Source organism: Triturus cristatus, chromosome 6, assembly GCF_964204655.1.
Source record: "Triturus cristatus chromosome 6, aTriCri1.1, whole genome shotgun sequence".
In the NCBI taxonomy this organism is placed as follows: Eukaryota; Metazoa; Chordata; class Amphibia; order Caudata; family Salamandridae; genus Triturus; species Triturus cristatus.
Window position 1 is genome coordinate 898,880,629 of NC_140589.1, and position 23,507 is coordinate 898,904,135.

The following is a 23,507-nucleotide window of genomic DNA, read 5'->3' on the forward strand; positions in this document are numbered from 1 at the left end:
ATATGATATTGGCAGGCCACTGAATTCATATTTCCTTGCCTGGTACCCATCTACTCCTCTGTCCCTTCTTGCCTGTGTATGAAATAAGGGATAGGTGACACAATTTCTGGGATAGAAGTACCATAGTGGCATGGATCTTATAGTACTAGTCACATTCCTATTATGGTTGTTCAGTATATACTCCACTAGGTTCGGATTCCTACATTTTGCAATAATGCAATTCCCTTCAATATCTTTCCTTTTACTGCCAACCCAGGTTACTCTCCTAACATGTAGGATTTCTCCAGGTTCCTGCCCTTGTAGTGGCCTATGTATGTTCAACCAGTTAGTAATCTTATTTTTAAGCTCCATGTATAACTCTTTCTGACCCATCCTTAGTTCAGGTACCCCAGCAAACACAACAACATAGGGACTTGCTTCAGGAGGTAAATTTACCCATGGGAGGGGGGAGTGGGATCTAACCGTACGCTCCCGTGCTGCCTGGAAATTATCTTTCTGGCTATGAGTAGCTAAGTTCCCTGTCTGAGTCTGAGATGGATTGGACTGCAACTGGGGTTTATGGGTGTCATAATTCCCACCTTTTTGGATACTTCTTTCCTCAGGGGGAGCTGAGGCTTTGGGCAGAGCATGGACTTGTACTATCGTGCATTGCTCATTACTTACACAATTATTATTAGCTGGAATTTGCCGTGTTAAGGTGGTCACTACTGGTGTGGCATTACCAGTGAGATTGGGTTTTATGGTCTCCTTCATCATGGCCTGTTTTTGCAATTCATTGGCAATTTTATCTAACTTGCTAACTAGTGGTTTTATTTGGGTGGCAATGAAAACCTCCAAATGTTTTTGGAGGTCAGCAATTACAGGATTCAACCACCCCGGAGGAATTAAGGGACATGGAACTTCTATTTCCACGACCTCTTCATCTATTGTATGTATCTTGCCACCCCCACTATTTGGTTTGAGTTTTCTGGTATGTATATTCTTGGTGCCCCGTCTTTTACTTCTGTTTCTGGTTCTAAGTGTTCTAATTTCAACCCGATCGGGGGATGACCCAGCATCTGTTACCAATTGGCCACAGGGGACAGCTTCAGGTGAGACGTCAAGACTACCATTGTGTAAAGTTTCACAAAGATTTAAATCAGTGGTTTGTTTAGATGTAGTTTGTACAGGTGTGTGGGGAATATTTGTGGGTGTCATCGATAAGCGCCTCTGTGTACGCTCAATCTCCCCGTTAACAGCCCCAATGACCTTCCTTAGCATTAAGTCTATTGCAGTTGGTGGTACTGTGTGTCCTAGTGGGGTATTTGGGTCAAGCCCCAGTTTTGTGGGAATGAGTGGTGTACGTGGTTTCCCCTTAGTGGAGCGCGTTTTAGGTTTGGTAGCCATAGTACAATAATCTACGCTGATCCCTGCCTCCCAATAAGCTCACAGCGATATAATTGGATAATGCTAGGCAACCCTACTTGTAATAACAATTTAGTTCGTTTTTAGTCCCTTACAAAGGAGTCCGAAGTCCACAGTACTTGAATATTATACAATGTTCAGAGTCCAGGGCTGAACAGTTGTGGCTTAGTGATAAGAACAGAAATGTACAAAAGTACCTGGGTCGAAGTCGAACGGGGATGGCCCAGCCCAGCCTCTTCTGGCCTCTGACGGCCACAGACGGCCCGCCCTTTGCCCGGGCTTAGCCCGGCGCCACCCGCGCGCGATTCCGCGCGCAGTCCCGCGCGCGGTCCCGCGACGCGGGGGCTCTCCTCAAGTTAAATACACCTCCGGCCGCGGAGGGGGCGTGTGCGGCTTCCTGCCGCAAGTGCTGGTGGGAGATGTAGTCCTCCCCTCACTGCGGCCGCGCCGAGATGCAAGGACGGCGGCGGCGGCAGGGGAGACAGGCAGCAGGCGAAGGGAGCAGCAAGGTATGATGGCCTGGACCTTTTTGAACAGCAATACACAGAGCCCCCGCTCCACCGGGGCTCTCCTCAAGTTAAATACACCTCCGGCCGCGGAGGGGGCGTGTGCGGCTTCCTGCCGCAAGTGCTGGTGGGAGATGTAGTCCTCCCCTCACTGCGGCCGCGCCGAGATGCAAGGACGGCGGCGGCGGCAGGGGAGACAGGCAGCAGGTGAAGGGAGCAGCAAGGTATGGTGGCCTGGACCTTTTTGAACAGCAATAGACAGAGCCCCCGCTCCACCGGGGCTCTCCTCAAGTTAAATACACCACCGGCCGCGGAGGGGGCGTGTGCGGCTTCCTGCCGCAAGTGCTGGTGGGAGATGTAGTCCTCCCCTCACTGCGGCCACGCCGAGATGCAAGGACGGCGGCGGCGGCAGGGGAGACAGGCAGCAGACGAAGGGAGCAGCAAGGTATGGTGGCCTGGACCTTTTTGAACAGCAATAGACAGAGCCCCCACTCCACCGGGGCTCTCCTCAAGTTAAATACACCTCCGGCCGCGGAGGGGGCGTGTGCGGCTTCCTGCCGCAAGTGCTGGTGGGAGATGTAGTCCTCCCCTCACTGCGGCCGCGCCGAGATGCAAGGACGGCGGCAGGGGAGACAGGCAGCAGGCGAAGGGAGCAGCAAGGTATGGTGGCCTGGACCTTTTTGAACAGCAATAGACAGAGCCCCCGCTCCACCGGGGCTCTCCTCAAGTTAAATACACCTCCGGCCGCGGAGGGGGCGTGTGCGGCTTCCTGCCGCAAGTGCTGGTGGGAGATGTAGTCCTCCCCTCACTGCGGCCGTGCCGAGATGCAAAGACGGCGGCGGCGGCAGGGGAGACAGGCAGCAGGCAAAGGGAGCAGCAAGGTATGGTGGCCTGGACCTTTTTGAACAGCAATATACAGAGCCCCCCTTTAAGTACCAATTCTCTTACACATATCCAACAGTGGAGAGAGACTTTGGCACACATCTCTAATATTAAGCTCACTTCCGTTTGGCGTCCAAATTGGGTGTATGGAAAATCAGGCATGACCTATTGTCTGCAGTACAATCAATATGCTCCAATAGCAGCAAACGACTGCAGATTGAGCATTGCCATTGGTACAAACTAACAATGTCAGCTGCGGCATGAAGGTAGAAAGTAAAGATGGACAAAATACAATATTCAGATAGACCCTTAAAACACCTAATCAACTGCTTATTATTTCTTCTCAGATGCCACATATAGAAGTTGCCTATGCCTCAAGGATGGATGTCCGTCCTCCTACTCAGGAAGCGAAATCAAGGAACATACTCTGCACAGACGTCATTCAGATTGGCAAGGGTTTTGTGTCTCCTATTGAGGTTTGAGATGCAAGGGGAATGCAGTTTGGGAAAGGAGGACCCTCACCCCTGATTCACAAAGGTCATGATTGGGGGCTAGGTGCAGACTTGGAGATCCTGGCAAAAGTACTGTTACCCTGATACCCTGCGGTTACCGTATCCCTCAAAACCACTACACCACATGTCAAACAAGACACCAGTATAAAGCAAAGGTCTGGCACTGACGGATGGGCCAGCATGAAACGGCAAGTAAGTGGGCTGGGTTTGTTGATCACCTCACTGTCCATGAAAACAAATGCCCCACGCTGTCCCATCTGGCAGAGCCAAACTGCCCGAAAGGCCAGTCCATCACTGAAGGTTGACAAGTTTGACTCAATGTCATTGAGACAACATGTTTTGTGTTCTTGGCTTTGAATGAACAATCTGACCCAATTTGAAAGTTGCAGTCTTGGTTCTCATCAAGTGGACTAAAGTATTTTTCCAGAGGAATCTCATGATCAGAAATATGGAGTTCAGGTGTCAATGATCATTTGGTTACCATAAATTTAAGCAGCTCTCAGAGAGATTACTAAATAGAAAAAGCCATGGCAAAAGTATTTAATTCCAAATGAAGAAGTCAGCAAGCACTTTTCTTTTTGAAATGACACTCGCCCTGCTTGTACTGGAAACTGATATAAATTAGCATACAACTTTGGAAATGGCGACCTGGCACTGGATCAAAGACGGGTAAGATCCATCAAGTGTTCAAACTTCACTAGTCGGATAAGAGACACGTGAAATGTTTTACCAAGTTCAAATATCTCAGTGTCTGTGTTTTGTGCCAGGTTCAAGTCAAGTCAAGTCAAATATGCTTTTATTTGATTTCGTAAAAAAAATCATAAAAGGGTGGAAAAACCACCATTAGTAAGGAGTACATAAAATACATATTTTAAAAACGTATAAAATATAGAGAAGCACGAGGAAGTCGATCGGCAAGCAAGTGGCGGTGGTTTAAGTCAAAAGTATTGAAACGTTCAGGCAATACAATAGAGAAGGATCGAGGCGATTGTTCTAAAACTACTTGGGTAAGTAGGCAGTTTCCTTTTTGTCCAGTTCTTTTGCCGCGATTTTCAAGAAGTTTATGGCACTGGAAGACAGTTGGGTTGATGGACCTCAGAGACATTGGATAACTGCTGCTCTGCAAGTTCTTATTTGTTCCTTCCTAAAGGCTGCCAGGTTCATATTCTCAGGTCTGTGGCAACCTTATGTCTGTGGTACACGGTTGGAACTTTTCAAATCGCTTTGGAAGCTCAACATTACATCCTATGCATGTTATGTCATGTTATGTTATGCGCATGTGTATATGGCATAACATGATCCAGAAGCTCTTTTACAATCTGGATGTCTACGGTTGTGCTTTATTTGGTTGTGTTTTGTTTTACTTAACAGTGAGCTGCACTGGATAGAGGCCAGCAACAGGACCGGATGGGCCTTTTATTCCATCAGGCATTTCCCTGATGGGCTGGTGCCCTTGGGAGGTGGCCGGTTCTTAAAAGCCCAGGGCCTCTGCTGCTCATTCTCCAGCTCCCAGAGGATAACTGCAGCAGTCAGAGGAGGCTTCAAGAGAGGAAGGGGATGGAAAGAGTGAGAAGAGAATTAGAGATAGAGTGAGAGAGAGAGTGAGAGAGAGAGAGTATTCATGGATGGAGAGAGAGAGAGACAGAGCGGTAAGTGGAAGGGTGGTGGGGCTGCTTTGTTTGAGCTTTTTTGCCAGCGCTGCTTTTGGTGCCCCAGTCCAGTCCTGGCCATCAAGGTAGAAGAAGGCTAATACATTGTATTTTTACTGAATTTTTATAGCGTTTTCTACCCCTGATGAGGTGTTGAAGATATAGTTAAGTGATGGTTTCTATAGGATAGTTGCCAACTAGATTGTGTTAAGGATCTGTGTGGAGCATTGTGTGTGCGGACGCGCATGATAAAGAGGTTTACAGTTGGCTTCATTCTGCTGCAGAACACAATTATCCCCTGCTTGGCTTAAGGTGGCGATTGAGTCTGAAGGCATCTGTGCCAGGTATTTGGCTTTAATGCAGTGTTGCGTATCATCTTCTAGATGACTGGTTTAATAGAGTGTTAGGAAGATATGTACTGTTGAGAAGAAATGGATATGTTGTTGAGGTGGCAAACCCCACTCCAGCTATATGACTTGGAACTATGTTGCGCATGTGATGTAGTACAAACTCAGTCTAATGTTTACTGTTTATGTAGCTCAAAATTGTCATATGTTTTGCGACCATAATTTGGTCACAAAACAGTCATGGGAATCGGTATTAGGAACAAATGCCCAAAACACACCACTTCCAAATACTTATTCGCAAATCTAAACTGCAATTAGGTAACAAGTTACTGAATCGCAATTTGGCTTTTGTACATTTAAAACCCCTTTTTTGCTGTCGCAAATGGCTCAATTCACCTGTCTGGGTCTGCAGCCTCCCTGCTGCAGTTCATGGGTGCCAATCTGGAAAACACTTCATAACCACGCAACTTTTAACTCCAATAGTCGCATGCAATGGTTAATATTGGCAGCAAGCATTGCCTTTTAGTACCTTCGCACTTAACATTAGACAGGCAGACAGACAGATATAGCTACTGACATCTATGTAATCTGGAGATCAGCCTTTCATCTTTCCATGGTAGATACATTTCCTACCATTTCGTTGATAGTAGTAACACTTGTGAATTTCAGTACTTATAAGTAGCAAATCAATGGCACTGAGAATGCAATGAAAACAAGTTATCAATATCTTTCTATGTATATATACACAGCGTATATACTACCATTGCAGGGAAGTACAAGGTAAAGCAAACAAGTTTGTCAATCAAATCAATGTACCAAAGCACAAATTCTGCGCACAAATGAAATAAATTAAAAGTGGGTTAGCTATCCGAATCCTGAAAAACAACATACATGTCAACCACCTAAATGAAAAGACAACACCAAATCACGCACAATAACAAAAGCCAAAAGTAACAACTGCTTAAGGTAAGCGAGCCACTGAAATCTCGATTCTGATGCCTGTTCGTGGCTCAGCTCGAGGTCCTCTTGGAACCTCGAGTCCAGAACAGGTCGAGCTTTCAACGGGAGGTGATGTGGCCTAGTGACTACAGCTAATATCCATGCAACATGGGGAACTAGGGGCATATCAGCAAGACAATTATCGCCGCTTTAGCGGCTGTTTTCGTCCGGAAAGCGGCGATAATTGTATCGCCCTATTAGCAAGGTCACGCTATCGCGTCCTTTCCCTTAACGCCCAGCTTTGCATCTCTAATGAAATGCAAAGCTGGGCGTTCCTCCCCAGAATAACGGGAGAAATGTTGCTAAGCGACATTTCTCCTATTATCAAGCCTCACGCTAAACTGCAGAGTGATAAGAAAAGTAGCGCTAACCTCGGTTATCGCTACTTTCCTTATGCCTGCTTTTCATCTGACTTAGCCATGATATCCTATGGAAGGTGGATATCATGGCTAAGTCTGTCCCTGCCCTATCAGCAAGCATTCGCCATACGTTGTGCGATTATCGCTGGATTTCCAGCGATAATCGCACATTTGGCAGTTTGCGCCTTGATTTTTATCGCTGTTGAAATAAGCGTTGCTGATAGCACACTATCTCAGCAATAAAAATCAGCGTTAGCCGGCGATAATTATCCTCGCGCTAAGCGCGCTGAGAGATAATTATCTCCGGTTCTTGATGATATGCCCCCAGGTTCGCATCCTGACCCTGGCTCAGCATCTTATGAATCCCAGCCTAACTCCCTGTGTAGAAATAAAAATAAAATAGTAACGTAGTGTGTTTTTATTGTGAAGGACTCTTATGTCTTTGGGCAACATTGGGCTGTGGAAACCTCCCAAAAAAGAAATGTGGCTTCTACATGTCACCCAAGTTGTACAAGAACAAAAGCATTAATATTTGATGTCAGAAATACCACTTCAGTGACAGAAAATCTGGCCTCAATACTGGATTCCCCACTTTACAATATTGTGACACTTTAGGCAAGGCCGGACTAGAACAGAAAATAGGCCTGGGAACCAAAATAAAACTGACCCCCATTAGTAAATTGGAAAGCTAAAGAAGTGGTTGGTGTTTGCAAATCTGGGCAGTTTTGAACTTGTAAATAGGAGCTGTATCAGTGTTTTGCAAGGTATGGAAGACTGCATGGTTGTGAGCTTGTTTCAGGCAGCAGTTGTTTCAATATCAAAGAAATAAAGATTTAAAACCTGCCCATCAGAATATAAAACATGTCCACAAACAGTCAAAAAAGGCATACACTGATTTTTCAGACCGACCCATAAGGGATAACTTGATTGTCCTATAGGGCCGTCTGAACTGGACCTTATGCAAGTAGTTTTTCTACTGACCCTCTATTTTAGGTCAAGCCTGGAGTCAGCACGCATGCACTGCTCTGGGTGCCATGCTGTGGTCCGTATGTAGACTATGGCCACGACCACCTCTCTTTCATAGGTTCCTTCCTGTGCTTTTCGAGCTGTCTTGCTTTCGTGTAGTGAATTGGTGCCATTTGTCGCTCCTTTTGGTGTGTTTGTCACACCTTTGGCGACTGGCCCTCTTACAAGGGTATTTTAGCTTCAGGCCATTTCTCTAACTTGTGGCATACTTTTTTGAAACATTAGTTTTGGGCCAGAAAATGAGCACTCATGTTTTGAGTCACTGTTGGTTTCAGACCATAGCTTAGTTTTTACATCTCCCCGCAATGCATCCACACAACGGGGGATGCTACACCCTCTCATCTGTGTTAAATTATTTTCATTTTATGCAATTTTGGGACAGAATTTGTTTTTTACAATATCTATCAATGATTTATAGGGCGCCACTTGCTGTTCGCGGGCCGCTTCAGTGCGCCACATCAAAAGCCCGGAAGAGATTGACTGCTGGCAACCTGAATAGATCTGAAGGATCGGTAGTATAGGGTTTTCGAGGCCTGGAGAGATCTGAGTCGCTGGAGTGATGGACATCTGAGGAGACCAAAGAGATGGGCAAGACATGCAAAAGAGAAAGGTAGAGTGCAGCCCTTCACCAAAGCCTAGAGAAACTGACAGAAACAGCGCTCACTCAAGGAACTCGATGGAGGGCAAGAAACTGCACTCAAGGATCTGTGAGCACACAGCAGTACTACCTAACTCATAGCAGCATTGAGCACAATGTATCACACAGTACAAGCGGCAACATCACTGTGGATCATACACCACAAACAGCACTACATCACTACCTGTCAGATAGCACGTGATGGACTGTTCTTTACTCTTTCTATCACTTTCTCAAAGAGTACAGCCTATCGCAGAGCATAAACGACACTACGCATTATACTATCAAACACTATATATAGTTCACTCTAACAGTATGGTGAACAATTCAACATGACACAAGCAGTAATAGTACTGTGCATCACACAGAACAAACTGCACTGTCCAACACAACACCAACATCACAGCCCGATGCAGGACACACTGCATCATGCATCACTCTACGAAGAGCAGAGTGCACCCACCGCATGATGCACAGACAGAACTGAACATCTTACAGCACAGGCTTAAATCACACTATCCATCACAGACACCATGGTGCGCTGGACAACACAACCAACAATGTGCCTCACACCTTAAGTAAAGCGCCGCAGGCACCATTCAGAACCATCCACACAAATCACCAACAAAAACGTGCATCCCTAGAACAAACAACGCGGCACATACCAGAGCATAAGCACCACTGCCCACTTTCAATCTGCCCCAGACGACTATGCCTCGCTACAGACCCCGTTATCGGAATCTTGGAGAGGCTCAATACAATGCCCGATCTTTCAAAGAAGCGACCCCTTAAATTCAGGCAATTACTGCCTAATAGCTCTGCTAGATCTGGAAGCAAAAGCATATGCCCGAATCTTATTGGGGAAATTGGAAACCTGGGCAGAAGAAAACGAGCTACTCCCCTTTTTTCAAACAGGCTTCCGTCCAGGAGCCTCTACAACCAACAACATCATAGCTTTATCAGTCCTCTGCCATCCAGCAGAACCAACCCCCACCTTTCTGCTGCTTTGTTGACCTTTGCGCAGCATTTGATAGGGTCGACAGACAGACTCTCTGGATGAAACTAGAAAAATGGGGAATTCCACATTCGCTCCTAAAGGCCATGATGCCCCATTACCTGGAAATCTGGGTATAAGTGAAAACAGGCCCGACATCTCTATCAGCTAAACTCTCTACGACTGGAGGTCTGAAACAAGGCTGCATGCTGGCACCCTTACTGTTCAACCTGTACACAGCGGATTTGGGAAAAGCTCTGTCCAACAGCTTCCTGGTTCCGCCCCGTCTAGGCTTCAATACGCGGATGATATAGTTATCATGGACCACACCAAAGTGGGACTTCAACGTGCACTGACCAGTCTACACATATACAGTGCAACACATCACCTTACCATCAACCCAGACAAGACGAAGATCCTTGTACTCGGGTGGCAAAAGAATAAAAAAGAAATTGCATGTACCTTAGCTTCTATGACTATCAAGTCTGCTCCGAAACACAAGTACCTGGGGGTCTGTTTCACAGAATCTGCTCAACCATCTGACTATAAAAAAAGATCTGACCAAGATATCGATGGCTATCACTTACGAGTTTAATCAAACTCAATAATAAGCTAAAAAGTCAGTCGGCAGAGGGAATAAGGAAAGTCATTCAAGCATCTCTCCTTCCAGTACTCTCATATGGTCATCAAGCATTCCCTGGCGCCTGGGCGGAAATGGAGCAGGGGCAGTGCGTGGGTTATAAAAAGATCTTCAAACTCCCAAAATACCCCCTAAGGGCGAGACTCAGGCTGGAGCTCGGACTGGTTAAACAAGCACTAACCCTTGATACCGACCTCCTCAAATACTACATTTGTATATTGAAATCTCCGAAAAAATTCTTAAAATACTGCCTAACAGACACATTTGAAAAAACAAGATCTCCATGGAATATTCAGCTTACAAAAACACTTGCCACCACAGAAATAAACCAAGTAGCATTCGCCCTGCCTTTTATCACATACGCAATCTGGAAAAAGACCATTAATAAACAAGTGCAATCAGCCTCATTTCAGCAAGACTAGGCTATACTAAAAACATCTCCTTTCCTGGCCCCGCTAAATGCCTCATATCTAGTAACTAAACACCAGCCTTACCTCTCTGCTTCTCTCAATCCTAAACCCAGAAGAGAGATCATGTATATGCATTTGCTTGCACTGCCGATATTGGACTTCAGCCGGGCCTGGGTAAATCAAAAAACTAGAGGAGCATGCAGACTATGCAACTACAAACGAGAATCATGGCTGCACCTCTTTTGTTTTTTAACACAATTTTATTGTGTTTTGATTTTACATAGTGTATCAAAATATTACAGTGCTGTAGCCAATGGTACATTGTTACATTGGTTCGGGATTTGCATGTTCACAGTTTCAGCAGAATCCCGCCAATGAGATATCCCAAGTATATTCTCACCATCCTGTGTTGTGCATTTGGTGTTTCATGTTCTATCACTGGCATTAGTTGTTGCATTTGCACAGTTCCTAGGAATTGGAAGAAAGAGCGTAACTTCCTATAACTATCCACCCCCCCACACTCAACTGGCTCACCCTTACGTAATGTAATTCGGACCAGGGTTATATCTTTCATATATCGAATTATCCTAGATAGGATTATTATATTTTAGAGACGGCATTGAAACTGGGTGGCCTAATAAGTGGAACAATTCTGTGTGGGGTGACTATACTATGACTCAGCGGAGGGGATGACATGTTTTGAATATTGGAGGGCGTAAAGGGGTCAGTAGCTTTGAGTGATTCTAACATCTGGTCCCATTCCAAGGAGATGGGTGTTTTACGAACCCCTCTGAGTTCCTCTTGCCTGATGATAGCACTCTCCACTCCCCCCTATCGGACCATCTCTTTGTGCCAAGTGACTAGTGTAGGGTGGAAGGCTGATTTCCATCTCATTGTGATGGCGCGTTTCGCTATGAGAATAGCCATATCTGCAAAATGGTATTGTATTTTCTGTGTTTTTGGGTGGCAGTGTAGTCCTACTAGGCAGCTCTCTGCTGTGTCCCAGACAGAGGTGCCCATTGTATCTCTCACCACTTGTCCAATTATGAACCAAAACTCCCCCAAGCGTGGGCATGCCCACAACATATGCATTATGTCCGCATCTGGCGCCTGACATCTAGGGCAGCAGACTTGCGACTCAATGGCTGCACCTCTTGAGCTGTTGCCCAGCAATAATGAACGACAAGAGAATTCTTCTCAGGGAACTGTACCTGAAGGAAAATACAAGCACCTGCCTAGAGGCTTCGGCAATATGTTTCTCACAAAAGGAGCCCTCCACCCTGGCACATTGCGGAAAATTTATGCAAACAATCAGAGATGCTCTCTGGCCCCATTCTGATCCTCGTTCGCACCCATGCATAACTCAAAAACTGATTCTGGACTATTTCAAATTGAAGCCAGAAGATGGACTTTTCGCCAACCAGAAATAACACCCAGCAGTCATGTTCATATTCTCCGGAAGACACATGAGCAGACGGATATACAGCCCTCTGGTAGAACTTGGATCCTGCTTAAAATGAAGTACAAGAGAGGCTGGGGACTACCAACAATTTAATCTAACCAAGATCTGTTTTAAACTTCACAAAGCCGAAAAGCGCAAGCACTTTATTATTGAACTAGGATCAAGGAGAGTATACATGATGCTAAAGGGCAATGAAAGAATGGAAGAACCGGAAAACAGATGAGTTAGACGGGGGTCAAATTCCAAAGGGCTGGTCGTATATGAATGTGCAATTGTAAACATGAAATTCAAGTCCTGGACTACATGAAGGCACACAGCACCTGCACTTTCCCAGAGAGTTGGGCTCATAAGCAAAGCTCCAGCTGCTAAAGAGAGAGGGTCATAGAGAGGGAGTATAGACGGACCACAAAATTGGAGACTAAGCTTACCGGGCATGGTCCAATGAACAATGTGTAGCGTCCCACACATTACCAGAAGTAAGATCGCTATTTTCTAACTTTGACCCAAGGGCCAAGCTCAGACATTATGGGTTTTTTTAAATGTTATTTTACTGTAATGCAATGGTTTTAATTAACTTATGCAAATAAACTTCAACTTCAGTACTACCCACAATACGTTCCAGACACTGGCTTCACAAAGTGCAAAGAGCACGGGTGTACCACAGCACAAACCACAGTGCTACTCCTACAACTGTGCCAGTCACAGAACACACAAGAAAATGAGCATCACACTGTGCAAGGAACACTGTGCTCATCACTTACAAGCAGAACTTTCTAGGACACACAACATGAAGCATCACGCAATACAAACAAACCACTGTACATCTTGTTACACAGGACATCACACAGCACAGACAGCATTATGCATCACACTACACAAATCACACGGAGCACCACAAGTCATGCACCACGTTATTCATCACAAGCAGCGTAGGCATTGGACAGAACAAGCAACACTTCTCATCACACAGCTCGAACAGCACTGTGCTTCCTACAGTACAAATAGCACAGCCAATCCCATAATGCTGCCAATCAGAGAGTACAACTACGCTGAGCACCCTACAACAAACTGCACTGTATATCATGCTCTTTACTAAGATTGTGTATCAAATAGCACACATACAACACAGCCCATCACACACAGCACTATCAAGTAGACACAACAGCTACCAATGCACATGTCACAGCACAAACAGTAACCATTTCATTGTACTTTTGTTAGAAATGGGGGCCTCTGGTTGATAATGGTTTGCACCTTTGTCCAAATAGGGTCCCTTCCTTCTTGTCAGGATAAGGGGGATACATTTCTAAAATACCCCTGCTCACCCTCTTGGTAGCTTGGCACGAGCAGTCAGTCTTATCTCAGAGGCAATGTGTATAGCATTTGCACATAACACACAGAAATACAGTGAAAACACTACAAAAGGACACCACACCAGTTTTAGAAAAATAACCAATATTTATCTGTAATACAGTAATAAAAAAATGCACTTTGCAAGAATTACTTTAAAATGCAGTTCCTTAAAGCTGGTAGCTCCGTCCGGGGCTACCGTGGGGCTGAAAACAACAGAATACAACAGTTCCGGCTGACCGCGTCAGTGCGGACCCGTGTCAGTGTCAGCAGACTCATAAACAGTACCTTTAGTTCCGGCCAACCGTGTAGTGCGTGCCGGTCACAGAATCTGTCGCAGTTGCGATGTGAAGCGTAGCGGTGTGGCGTGTGGTGCCCTCATGTCGTGGAGCAGGCAGCGGCTCGGTGACGGTCATCCAGTGGCATCGGTCAGACCAGGGCTGTGGTGCAAAGCCGGGCAGTGCTTGTTGCAGTGCTGACAGTTCACGGTGCAAGCGACAATGCTGGTTAATGGGAGCTGGAATCAGTCAGCCCAGTCAATCAATCAATCATTCCATTTGTAGAGCGCACTACTCACCCGTGAGGGTCTCAAGGCACAAGGGGGGGGTTGCTGCTACTGCTCAAACAGCCAGGTCTTGAGACGTCTCCTGAAGTTCAGCAGGTCCTGGGACTGTCGCAGGCGGATGGGGAGGGTGTTCCATGTCTTGGCGGCGACTTGGGAGAATGATCTACCGCCGGCGGTCGCTCGTCGGTACGGGGGCGAGGGCGAGGTCAGCGGAGCGAAGCTGGCGGTTCGGGGTGTAGAAGGTGAGTCTTTCGCCTTTCGACGTCACCAGTGAGGCCAGAGCAGCGGAGTGAAGCAGGGTGGAGTGCGGCGCCCACAGTTCACAGTGCAAGCAGCGGCTCGGTGGCGGCAGTAGTCGTTGTTGTCAGTGAGTCCAGGGTTGCAGTGCAAAGTGCGGTGGTGCCCTTTGCGGTGCCTTCAGGGCACAGAGCCCACAGCGGTATCGGTAATGGTGTCAGCTGCTTTCCCCCTAAGTGAAAACTGAAACCCACGGTTCCCGAAGCAGTACCCAGAGGTAAGTGAAGTCTTTGCAGTCCCTGAGACTTCGCGAACAGGAGGCAATCTCCATTTCAAACCCATGGAGATACTCAACGACAAGTAAAGAAAGTTCAGTCCAGTCCTTTCAGTGCCCAAGGCAGAAGCAGCAACCCAGCAAAGCAACAGCACATCAAAGGGGCAGTACTCCTCCTGGCAGTTCTTCCAACTCTTCTTCTTGGCAGGTTACTTGATCCAAGAGAGTTCTCTGAAATCTTTTATCTTCCTTAGACTTCCAACAGGAGGCAAGCTCTACTTCAAGCATGATGAAAGTACAATCCAGTCCTTTCCCTTCCGAAGACAGAAGCAGCAAGCAGTAGGCCAACACAGCAGAGCACGTAGCAAAGTGGCAGGTCCTCCTGGCAGTTTTTCCAGCTCTTCATTCATTAGTTCAGCAGTAATCTAAAGTTCTATGGTCAGGGCCCCAATTTGTATACTCTGTTCCTCTTTGTTCTTTTGGGCAGAGAGTGTCTGTGCTCAGCCCAAACCAGTTCTGTTCTCTCTGGTCCAGCTTCTCGGCAGGAGGTGGAGGCAGAATTTTCCAAGGGATACAAGGCCTATGCAGGTGCAGGGGAAATCTCCTCTCACCACTCTAAATGTAGACCAGACCTATTCAGGTGCTGGTGAAACTCCTCTCACTACTCTGAATGTAGCCCAGGTCTATTCACCCCAGCCCTGACTCATCCAGGAAAGGCAGAACACAACTCGACTCCAGCCCCAGTGGCTGTCTACAGTGAATGCACATCCCCAGCCCCTGTCACTCCAAAGCCAGATAGCCAATTCACAACTCAGCAGAGGAACACAGGCTGGCTAAGCAATAGAATACATACTTTCTAAAAGTAGTATTTTCAAACACAGAACATAAAAATCATCTTTCCAAAAAGATGCATTTCTACATTCTGGGCTCAGGCATACTAAACTCAATTCCTCCATCTTGTCCCAATGGGAAGATATACTCATAAGATGTTAGAAGTAAACTCCCATTCTATCCTATGAGACAGATAGCCTTGAGTTAAAAAAGAAATACACTGTATTTCACTATCAGGACATGCCACACACACCAGTACATGCCCTACCTTTTACATACACTGCACCCTGCCCACAGGTTTACTATGGGCCTATCTTAGGGGTGCCTTACATGTAAGAAAAGGGAAGGTTAGGGCCTGGGAAGTGTATGCACTTGCCTGGTCGACATGGCAGTCACAACTGCATGCAGACACTAAAGTGGCAGGTCTGAGAACACTTTGAGGGGCTGCTTGTGTGGGTGGCACAACCAGTGCTGCAGGCCGCCTAGTAGCATTTGATTTACAAGCCATGGGCACACAGAGTGCACTGTACTAGGGACTTAAAGGTAAAACAAATAAGCCAATCATGGAAATACCAATCCATAAACACAATTTGCATTGAGAGCATATGCACTTTAGCACTGAATAGCAGTGGTAAAGTGCCCAGAGTCCTAAAACCAACAAAAACAGGGTCGAAAAGAGGAGGCCAAAAAGCAAAGAGTCTGGGGGTAAACCCGCTGAAAAAGTCAAGTCTAACAACTCATATAACTAAAAAAACACTGTTCCCTATAGACTACAAATCGCACCATGCATCACACAATAAAAGCAAACTGAATCACACTACAAAGTCAGCCCTGTATATAAAACAACACCAATACCACAGTGCATCAGAATGCACAAACATCAGTCCTCATCACAAAGCACTAACGGTGTCATCCATCACAAATGCTAACGTCTGTACTCACAGCATGACCAGCACAGTGCAACACACAGCAGAAACGGAACCAAACATAAAGACGTCTAAGAACTGTTATCTAGGACATGAAATTCCATTTGGGAGCGGAGACACTAGGGGTTTGGTCACTACGCCAGGGTCAAGGCGTGGCTAGAGAGAACAATACCCCTGATTTAGCATTTGGTTGGCCTTTCAAAGAGCAGAAACTACTTATAAAAATACTCAGATCAAATGCACGTTCAACGCATCACTTATCCTAGGTAATTACATTTGTGTTCAAATAACTCAGTTCAGAATGTGTGTTGTGTTTGCTTTTTGCATTATGTAGTGCACCCTAAGTCTGCCTACAACTGCTTGTACCCTCAGCACCAGGTATCCCTTTCAGTGCTTGTGTATGTTGCCCAGGCGTGAGTGGAGACAAGAGCTACACCTAGGCCAGCTATGACAGATACCCCTCATGTAGAGATCTGGAAAAATGCAGGAAAGCTCGGGTTAGTTAGAGTACCACTATAGCACCAAATTCTGCTGACTTGGAATATTGCACTTACGGTAACAAAAATGCAAAAATGTTACTGTTCTCTCCGGTCCTATGGAAAATGAATAGTTAAAGTCATTTGAGGAAGTCTTTCCAATTAATGTGTAGAGTACCCTAATTATGCGTAATACTGTACGTCCTATTGTGGTCCTGTAAGCATCATACTGGGTATTACCACTTACTTAGAGCAGAATTCTAAATGAGGCTTCAAGAGGTAGAGCCTCACTGCAGGCTTCTGTGCTTTTGTAAAAACCATTGCACTGGTAATGCCACCCTACTGGTCGATGTCACTGAGATCCGCCAACACACAAATCGAAGCACCCAGCATATTTACACTCCACCTAATACCACTCAGCACTACATAATTCCACTTCACATAATAACACTCAACTCACTGCCACATAATCACACACCACATAAAAGCAAACTATACCACATAGTAACTATCCACATAAAAACACTCCGTACCATGCCACAAAACTTCATCAGCATATTTTCATTCCACACCATACAGTCCCATGCCACACAACTCAACACATTTCCATTCCACACCACCTAATTCAACAACAAACCACATAATTATATTCAGCACAATTATATAACACACCACATACATCCAATGCACACCACATAATCACACATCATACCACAAAATTCTATGAAACACCACTTATTTAAACTCCACTACATAGCACTCCACAACACAAGTAAGACTTCCATATAATTATACCCATAACACAAAATCCCACTAAGCATACATCCAATATACTTGAATACCCCATAATTACTATTCACATAATTCAACTGCACACCATGCCACATAACACTACACAAATCCATTCCACACCACACACTTCCACGCCACACAATTCCACAACTGACAATTCCAAAACAACAACATAATAACACTACACACCAGATACATCCACTACACTCCATAACACATAGGTAAAAGACATTTGCATTTACAATGCCAATCAACTTCACACATTTCCAATCCACACCACATAATTCGACACCAAACTACATAACACAAATCATCAACACAATTACATAACACACCACATACATCCACACCACACAATTCCACATCCTGCCACAACATTTAACAGAACACCACATAATTTAACTCCACTACGTACCACAACACAAAATTCCATTCCACATAATTACACTCCATAACACACAATCCCACTCCACATATTTGCACTACACTAAATACCACATAATTACTATCCACATATTTGCTCAGCATGGCACATAATTCCACTACACAAATCCACTCCACAGCACACAATTCCATACCACACAATTACCCAACTAACTAATCCAAACCAACCCACATAATTCCACTACACACCACATACATACATAGCCTAAAACATAGATAAAATACATTGCCATTTACAATGCCAATAGCTCTAACTCAAACAAATGTGAGACCGATTGCATTTTCAATGCTTGTTGTTCATTGCCATACATGAGAACATATTCAAAAATGTGACTTCAGGACTGAAGTCACATGTGCAAAACCGTCTTGTGTTTAAATTAATAGGCTGAAATGTTGCACCGTCTGTAATAAGAATCTAGACTACATTTAGTGTGCACATGGCCACTGATTTGCTTCTTAGCTTACTGATATCATTGTCATCGAAGTGGGACAGGAATTTTACTCAGGGCAAGTTTGAAAACCTGCACTTTTAATGAATATTCAATGTAGAGAGATAATCTGATATACTAAAATGAAATGTTTCCGCGTTTTAAAGGAATACACTTTTTTGCATGATTGACGTGTCAAATATTTTTAAGGCAGGGCTCAAGAACCGGCTCTTAGAGCCAGATCTGACCCTTGGCTGAGCTCTGGCTTGGCTCTCTCTGTTAATTTGTTGACTGACCCACTTCAACAACTGCTCTCCACCAAAATGCCAGCTCAGTGCTCCAACAAAATGCCAGCTCACTGCACTACCAATTCAATATGATTTTTTTAAAAAGTAAGATATACTCTCAGCTTAGGCTTCTAATTCTAGTTTTATTCTTTAGCAAGTACGCGATCTGCATCTGCAAGTAGTGAAGCAGCTTCAGCTGTCTAAAAATAGTTAAACAAACACCGGCAAAGCCAATAGGTCTGTTTTGAATGTGTTATTGAACGCAAGTATCACCTGCCCATGGCTGTGTTTGCATGCAATACCACAGTATATTCAGGCCTAATGGCTTTGTCAATGATTGCATTTCCAACTATGGCCAAAAGCCTTTCTTCCAGTCCATCAAATGGGGCATTGTTGCATCTTTAAATTGGTTATTACAGCATTCAACAGCACAAAGTACCCAGTAAAGTCTTGGCATAGCATTACACCCCTAAGCAGCAATTTTTAGAACTGAGGCCCAGATTTACAAACAGTTTACATTGGCTTTATGTTACTTTTCTTCTGCTGGGATTAACAAGCGAACACAAATCATGATTTTCTACCCAAAGTAACACAACGAAGCACAATGCACTGTCTAGTGTTACTTTGCATCAAGAGGCGTTGCATGGGTGTAGCATGGGAGATCTGGGAAAGAATGCCAACTGTGAAATGAAAAGTGAGACAGTGCAAGTTCCTGTGGGGTTACAGATACCCTAAGGTTGAGTCAAGGCAGGTGTACTTCCGGCAAACCTCTGGTGGAATGAAGAGAAGCGTCAGAGATCGAGGCAGGCTTCAAAAAATGGGGCAGCCTCACTCTGCCCCCCCACCCCCTGCCCTGGGAATCGCTCCATACACATAATTACACACCACATAATTACACTCTACTCAATGCAACATAAATACACTCCACATAATACCACTCAGTACCACATAATTACACATCACATAATTACACTCTATTCAATGCAACATAAATACACTCCACATAATACCACTCAGTGTGACATAGTTACATGCCACGTAATGACACTCTACTCAATGAAACATAAATGCACCCCACATACCACTCAGTATCACATAATTACAAGCCACATAATTACACTCTACTCAATGCAACATAAATATACTCAACATAATACCACTCAGTGCCACATAATTACACACCACATAATAACACTCTACTCAATGCAGCATAAATACACTCCACAAAATACCACTCAGTGTAACATAGTTACATGCCACATAATTACACTCTACTCAATGCAACATAAATACACTTCACACACCACTCAGTACCACTTAATTACACTTTACTCAATGCAACATAAATACACCCTACATACCACTCAGTACCGCATCATTACAAGCCACATAATTACACTCTATTCAATGCAAAATAAATACACTCCACATAATACCACTGTGCCACATAATAACACGCCACATAATTACACTCTACTCAATGCAACATAAATACACTACACATAATAGCACTCATTGCAAAATAATTATATGCTACATAATTATACTGCACTCAATGCAACATACACTCCAAATAATACCACTCAGTGCCACATAGTTACACTCTACTGAATGCAACATACACTTCACATAATATCACTGTGCCACATAATTACACACCACATAATTAAACTCTACTCAATGCAACATAAATACACTCCACATAATACCACTCAATGCCACATAATAACGTGCCACATAATTACACTCTACTCAATGCAATATAAATACACTCCACATAATACCACTCAGTACCACATAATTACACACCATGTAATTACACTCTACACAATGCAACATAAATACGCTCCTTGTGATAACACTGTGGCACATAATTACACGCCACATAATTACACTCTACTCAATGCAACATAAATGCATTCCACATAATACCACTCAGTGTGACATAGTTACACGCCATATAATTACACTCTACTCAATGCAACATAAATATACCCCACATACCACTCAGAACCATATAATTACACTCTACTCAATGCAACATAAATACACTCCACATATTACCACTCCGTGTGACATAGTTACAAGCCACATAATTACACTCTACTCAATGCAACATAAATACACTCCACATAATACCACTCAGTGCCACATAATTACACGCCACATGTTTACACTCTAATCAATGCAATATAAATACACTTAATATAATACCACTCAGTACCACATAATTACACGTCACATAAATACACTCTATTCAATGCAACATAAATAGACTCCACATAATAGCACTGTGCCACATAATTACACGCCGCATAATTACACTCTACACAATGCAACATAAATAAACTCCACAAAATACCACTCAGTGCAACATAGTTACATGCCACATAATTACACTCTACTCAATGCAACATAAATACACTTCACATACCACTCAGTACCACATAATTACACTCTACTCAATGCAACATAAATACACTCCACATAATACCACTCAGTGCCACATAATTACACGCCACATAATTGCACTCTACTCAATGCAACATAAATACACTCCACAGAAATGCACTCTATGCCACATACCACCAATCAACATAAATGCACTCTACACCATGACACAATTTCATTAAGCATAATTTCACTCAACACCACAGTTCCAGGCCACACAATTCAACTCCACACATTTCCAATACACACCACATAATTACACACCAGACAACATATTTCAACTCCACAACTCCACAATCCACAACGTACCTCCAATCCACACCATATAGCGGCACCACCCTAGCACCAAACATCACTCACCACCACCATTTTGCATCAGCGCACCACCTAAGCATCACTTAAGCATCACGTCAGTCTGCCCTCGGAATCTGGCATCTGTTGATTCTACCCTAGTGTCCGTCCGCTGCTCGTGTTCTAATTAAATTACTGTTTTCCAACCTCCACTCCCCCGTTATTTATGTCCCGCTCCCCCATAACAAAAAAATATATAACAAACAAGCATGAGAACAGGCAGGCAGAAGTTGCCAGCAGTGCAAGTACAAAAAAACTAGAAGACATTTTTTATGTTAGAATCTTTTTTTAATCATGTTGTTCAGTTGTATATAATGTCGTTTTGGTTTGTATAAAGGTTTACAAAAATGCTTAAAACTTTTTATTATAACTTTTCAACATGATGCACAGCAGCCACAATGCTCTACGACATAGCCAAAAGTTCTGGCTAAACACATAAGGTCCAAAAGGCGAGACCTATTGGCTATGTCAATGCTTGTTTTAACCTTTGCATGTGTTTGGCAGTCTGCAGTTCACGTGCAAAGAGGAAAATGCAGTTTTTGTGAAGGAAGGCAGTCTAGATGGAACCTGTCTTAAAGCAACTTGAAATTTTCGATATTATTGCAAACATCTACATGTTAAATAGCAAAGCTTTTATATTTGAGATCTATTTTGTTTATATTTAAAGAAAAAAATAAAAGCAGGATGTAACAATGCTGCGTGGAATTGGCAGAAACTCTTTTGCATCATACAAAAACCATTGTGCAATTTCCAGATTTCCCTTACAAACTGAGCAAGTGTTTGACTGTCACGGGTTTCTGTCCAAGTTAAATGTGTGAGAAGCTTGCCCATTCGAGGTTTCATCTTTACAGTCTAGGATTTAATGACCTATTTATTCCATTACAAATTATTGAATGTAAATTGAAGTCAAAACTGTCACAGTAACTCACGAGGGCCAAGGGAAACTCTCAGAGCTCAACTGCTATAATAATAGAGAATGCAATTATATTTACCTGAAAAATAAATTAACTACGGTAAAGTAGTGTGAATCTTCCATACCGTTTTGAGGGAGGGAAAGTGCGACGTGTGAGTGCAAGCCATGTGAGATTATAACATTGTGTCCGTTTGTTAAGTGATTTATATGAAAATGCTGGAGAGAGGTTGCCCACCGCTGCCAGTCACTTTTTTGAAAGTTGAGGTGTGGCGCAATTGTTTTGTAGTATTTATATAGCCCCTTCTACCCCTATGCGGGGCGCTGACGCGCTTGAGTAATGGGGCAGTGGCGTCTGGTGGCTCTTACCTCGCTGACAATGGTGGTGCGCGCCTCCCGGTACACCCATCCGCCCTGGCAGGGGAGCTGCAGTGCCCCGCTGCGGTTGGAGAGCGGCCCCCCGGGCCCCCCACAGCCCAGCGCCGTGCGGTTCCACTCGCTGTCCTCATAGCGCTCGCAGTGGCTGTGCGCCGAGCTGCCCTCCGTCTGGCCGGGCGCCGCACTGCCCCCCGCCGGGGGCACGGTGTAGTTCAGCTCCTCCTGCGCGCTCCAGCCGCAGTGCCTGCTCAGCTCGGCCACCGCTGGGCTGCGGCACCAGTACTGCTCCGGAGTCTGACCCAGAAAGACCACCCCGACAAAGAGAAAGGCGAACGTTATGCCGGTCATGCACAGGAGCAGGAAGACCCTCTTCTGGTACCTCCCGAACTCCCCGACTTCTTTCAAAACTTCGTCAAAAGTAGCCATTCTGCCCACAGCACTTGCCCCGCTGAGGCAGACGCTGCTGGTGTGCGGTACTCAAGGAACAGCGCCGAGGCTCTGCTCGCCAAACTTACTGACAGTTGCATGCACGGCTGGAAGTGTTCCTGGCTGCCTCTCACTCTCTCTCCCCACCTCCTTATCTCTCTCCTCCTCCTTATCCCCGAGCCTCCATTCATTATACACATGTTCTCTTCTTTCTCTATTGACCTCTTTTTCGTACGCAACTGGGCATCACACACAGGTAAACCAAAAGTTCAGCTCCTGGCTGCACACATGCACGCAGAACTATCACATATCAAATCACCATGTAGTTTTCTTTGCATTCTGTAGCTTGTGGGCATCCTTTTATAATAGGGTAAAAAGTGCAAGTATCAGCGCAAATAAAAATACGTACTGGCAATGCTAAGAGGCCTTGGGTTGCCTTTGTCAATGCTTGTTTTGTCATCAGAGTTGGCATTCGCACATAGAGCACCTTGGTTGAAAGTTAAATATGGCGCCCCTCCCAACTGCCGTCTTTAATTGACAGTGTATTGGAAAAA

At 44.7% G+C, this 23,507-nt stretch overlaps 1 protein-coding gene across 2 annotated transcripts in view; it reads right to left on the reverse strand.

The window, feature by feature from the left end:
- Nucleotides 1–23,062, reverse strand: part of SLC22A3 (solute carrier family 22 member 3) — a 681,970-nt gene extending 658,908 nt beyond the window's left edge. Inside the window, exon 1 of one of the 2 annotated variants that reach the window (XR_014963047.1) lies at nucleotides 22,519–23,027. Coding sequence is in view for 1 of the 2 variants with exons in the window: in XM_085611548.1 (XP_085467674.1) it covers nucleotides 22,519–22,953 (435 nt within the window). In the remaining variant the exon portion in view is untranslated. Of the gene's footprint in view, nucleotides 1–22,518 lie in introns of both variants that reach the window. The other variant, XM_085611548.1, reaches the window with a different exon arrangement.
- Nucleotides 23,063–23,507: the final 445 nt, after the last annotated feature.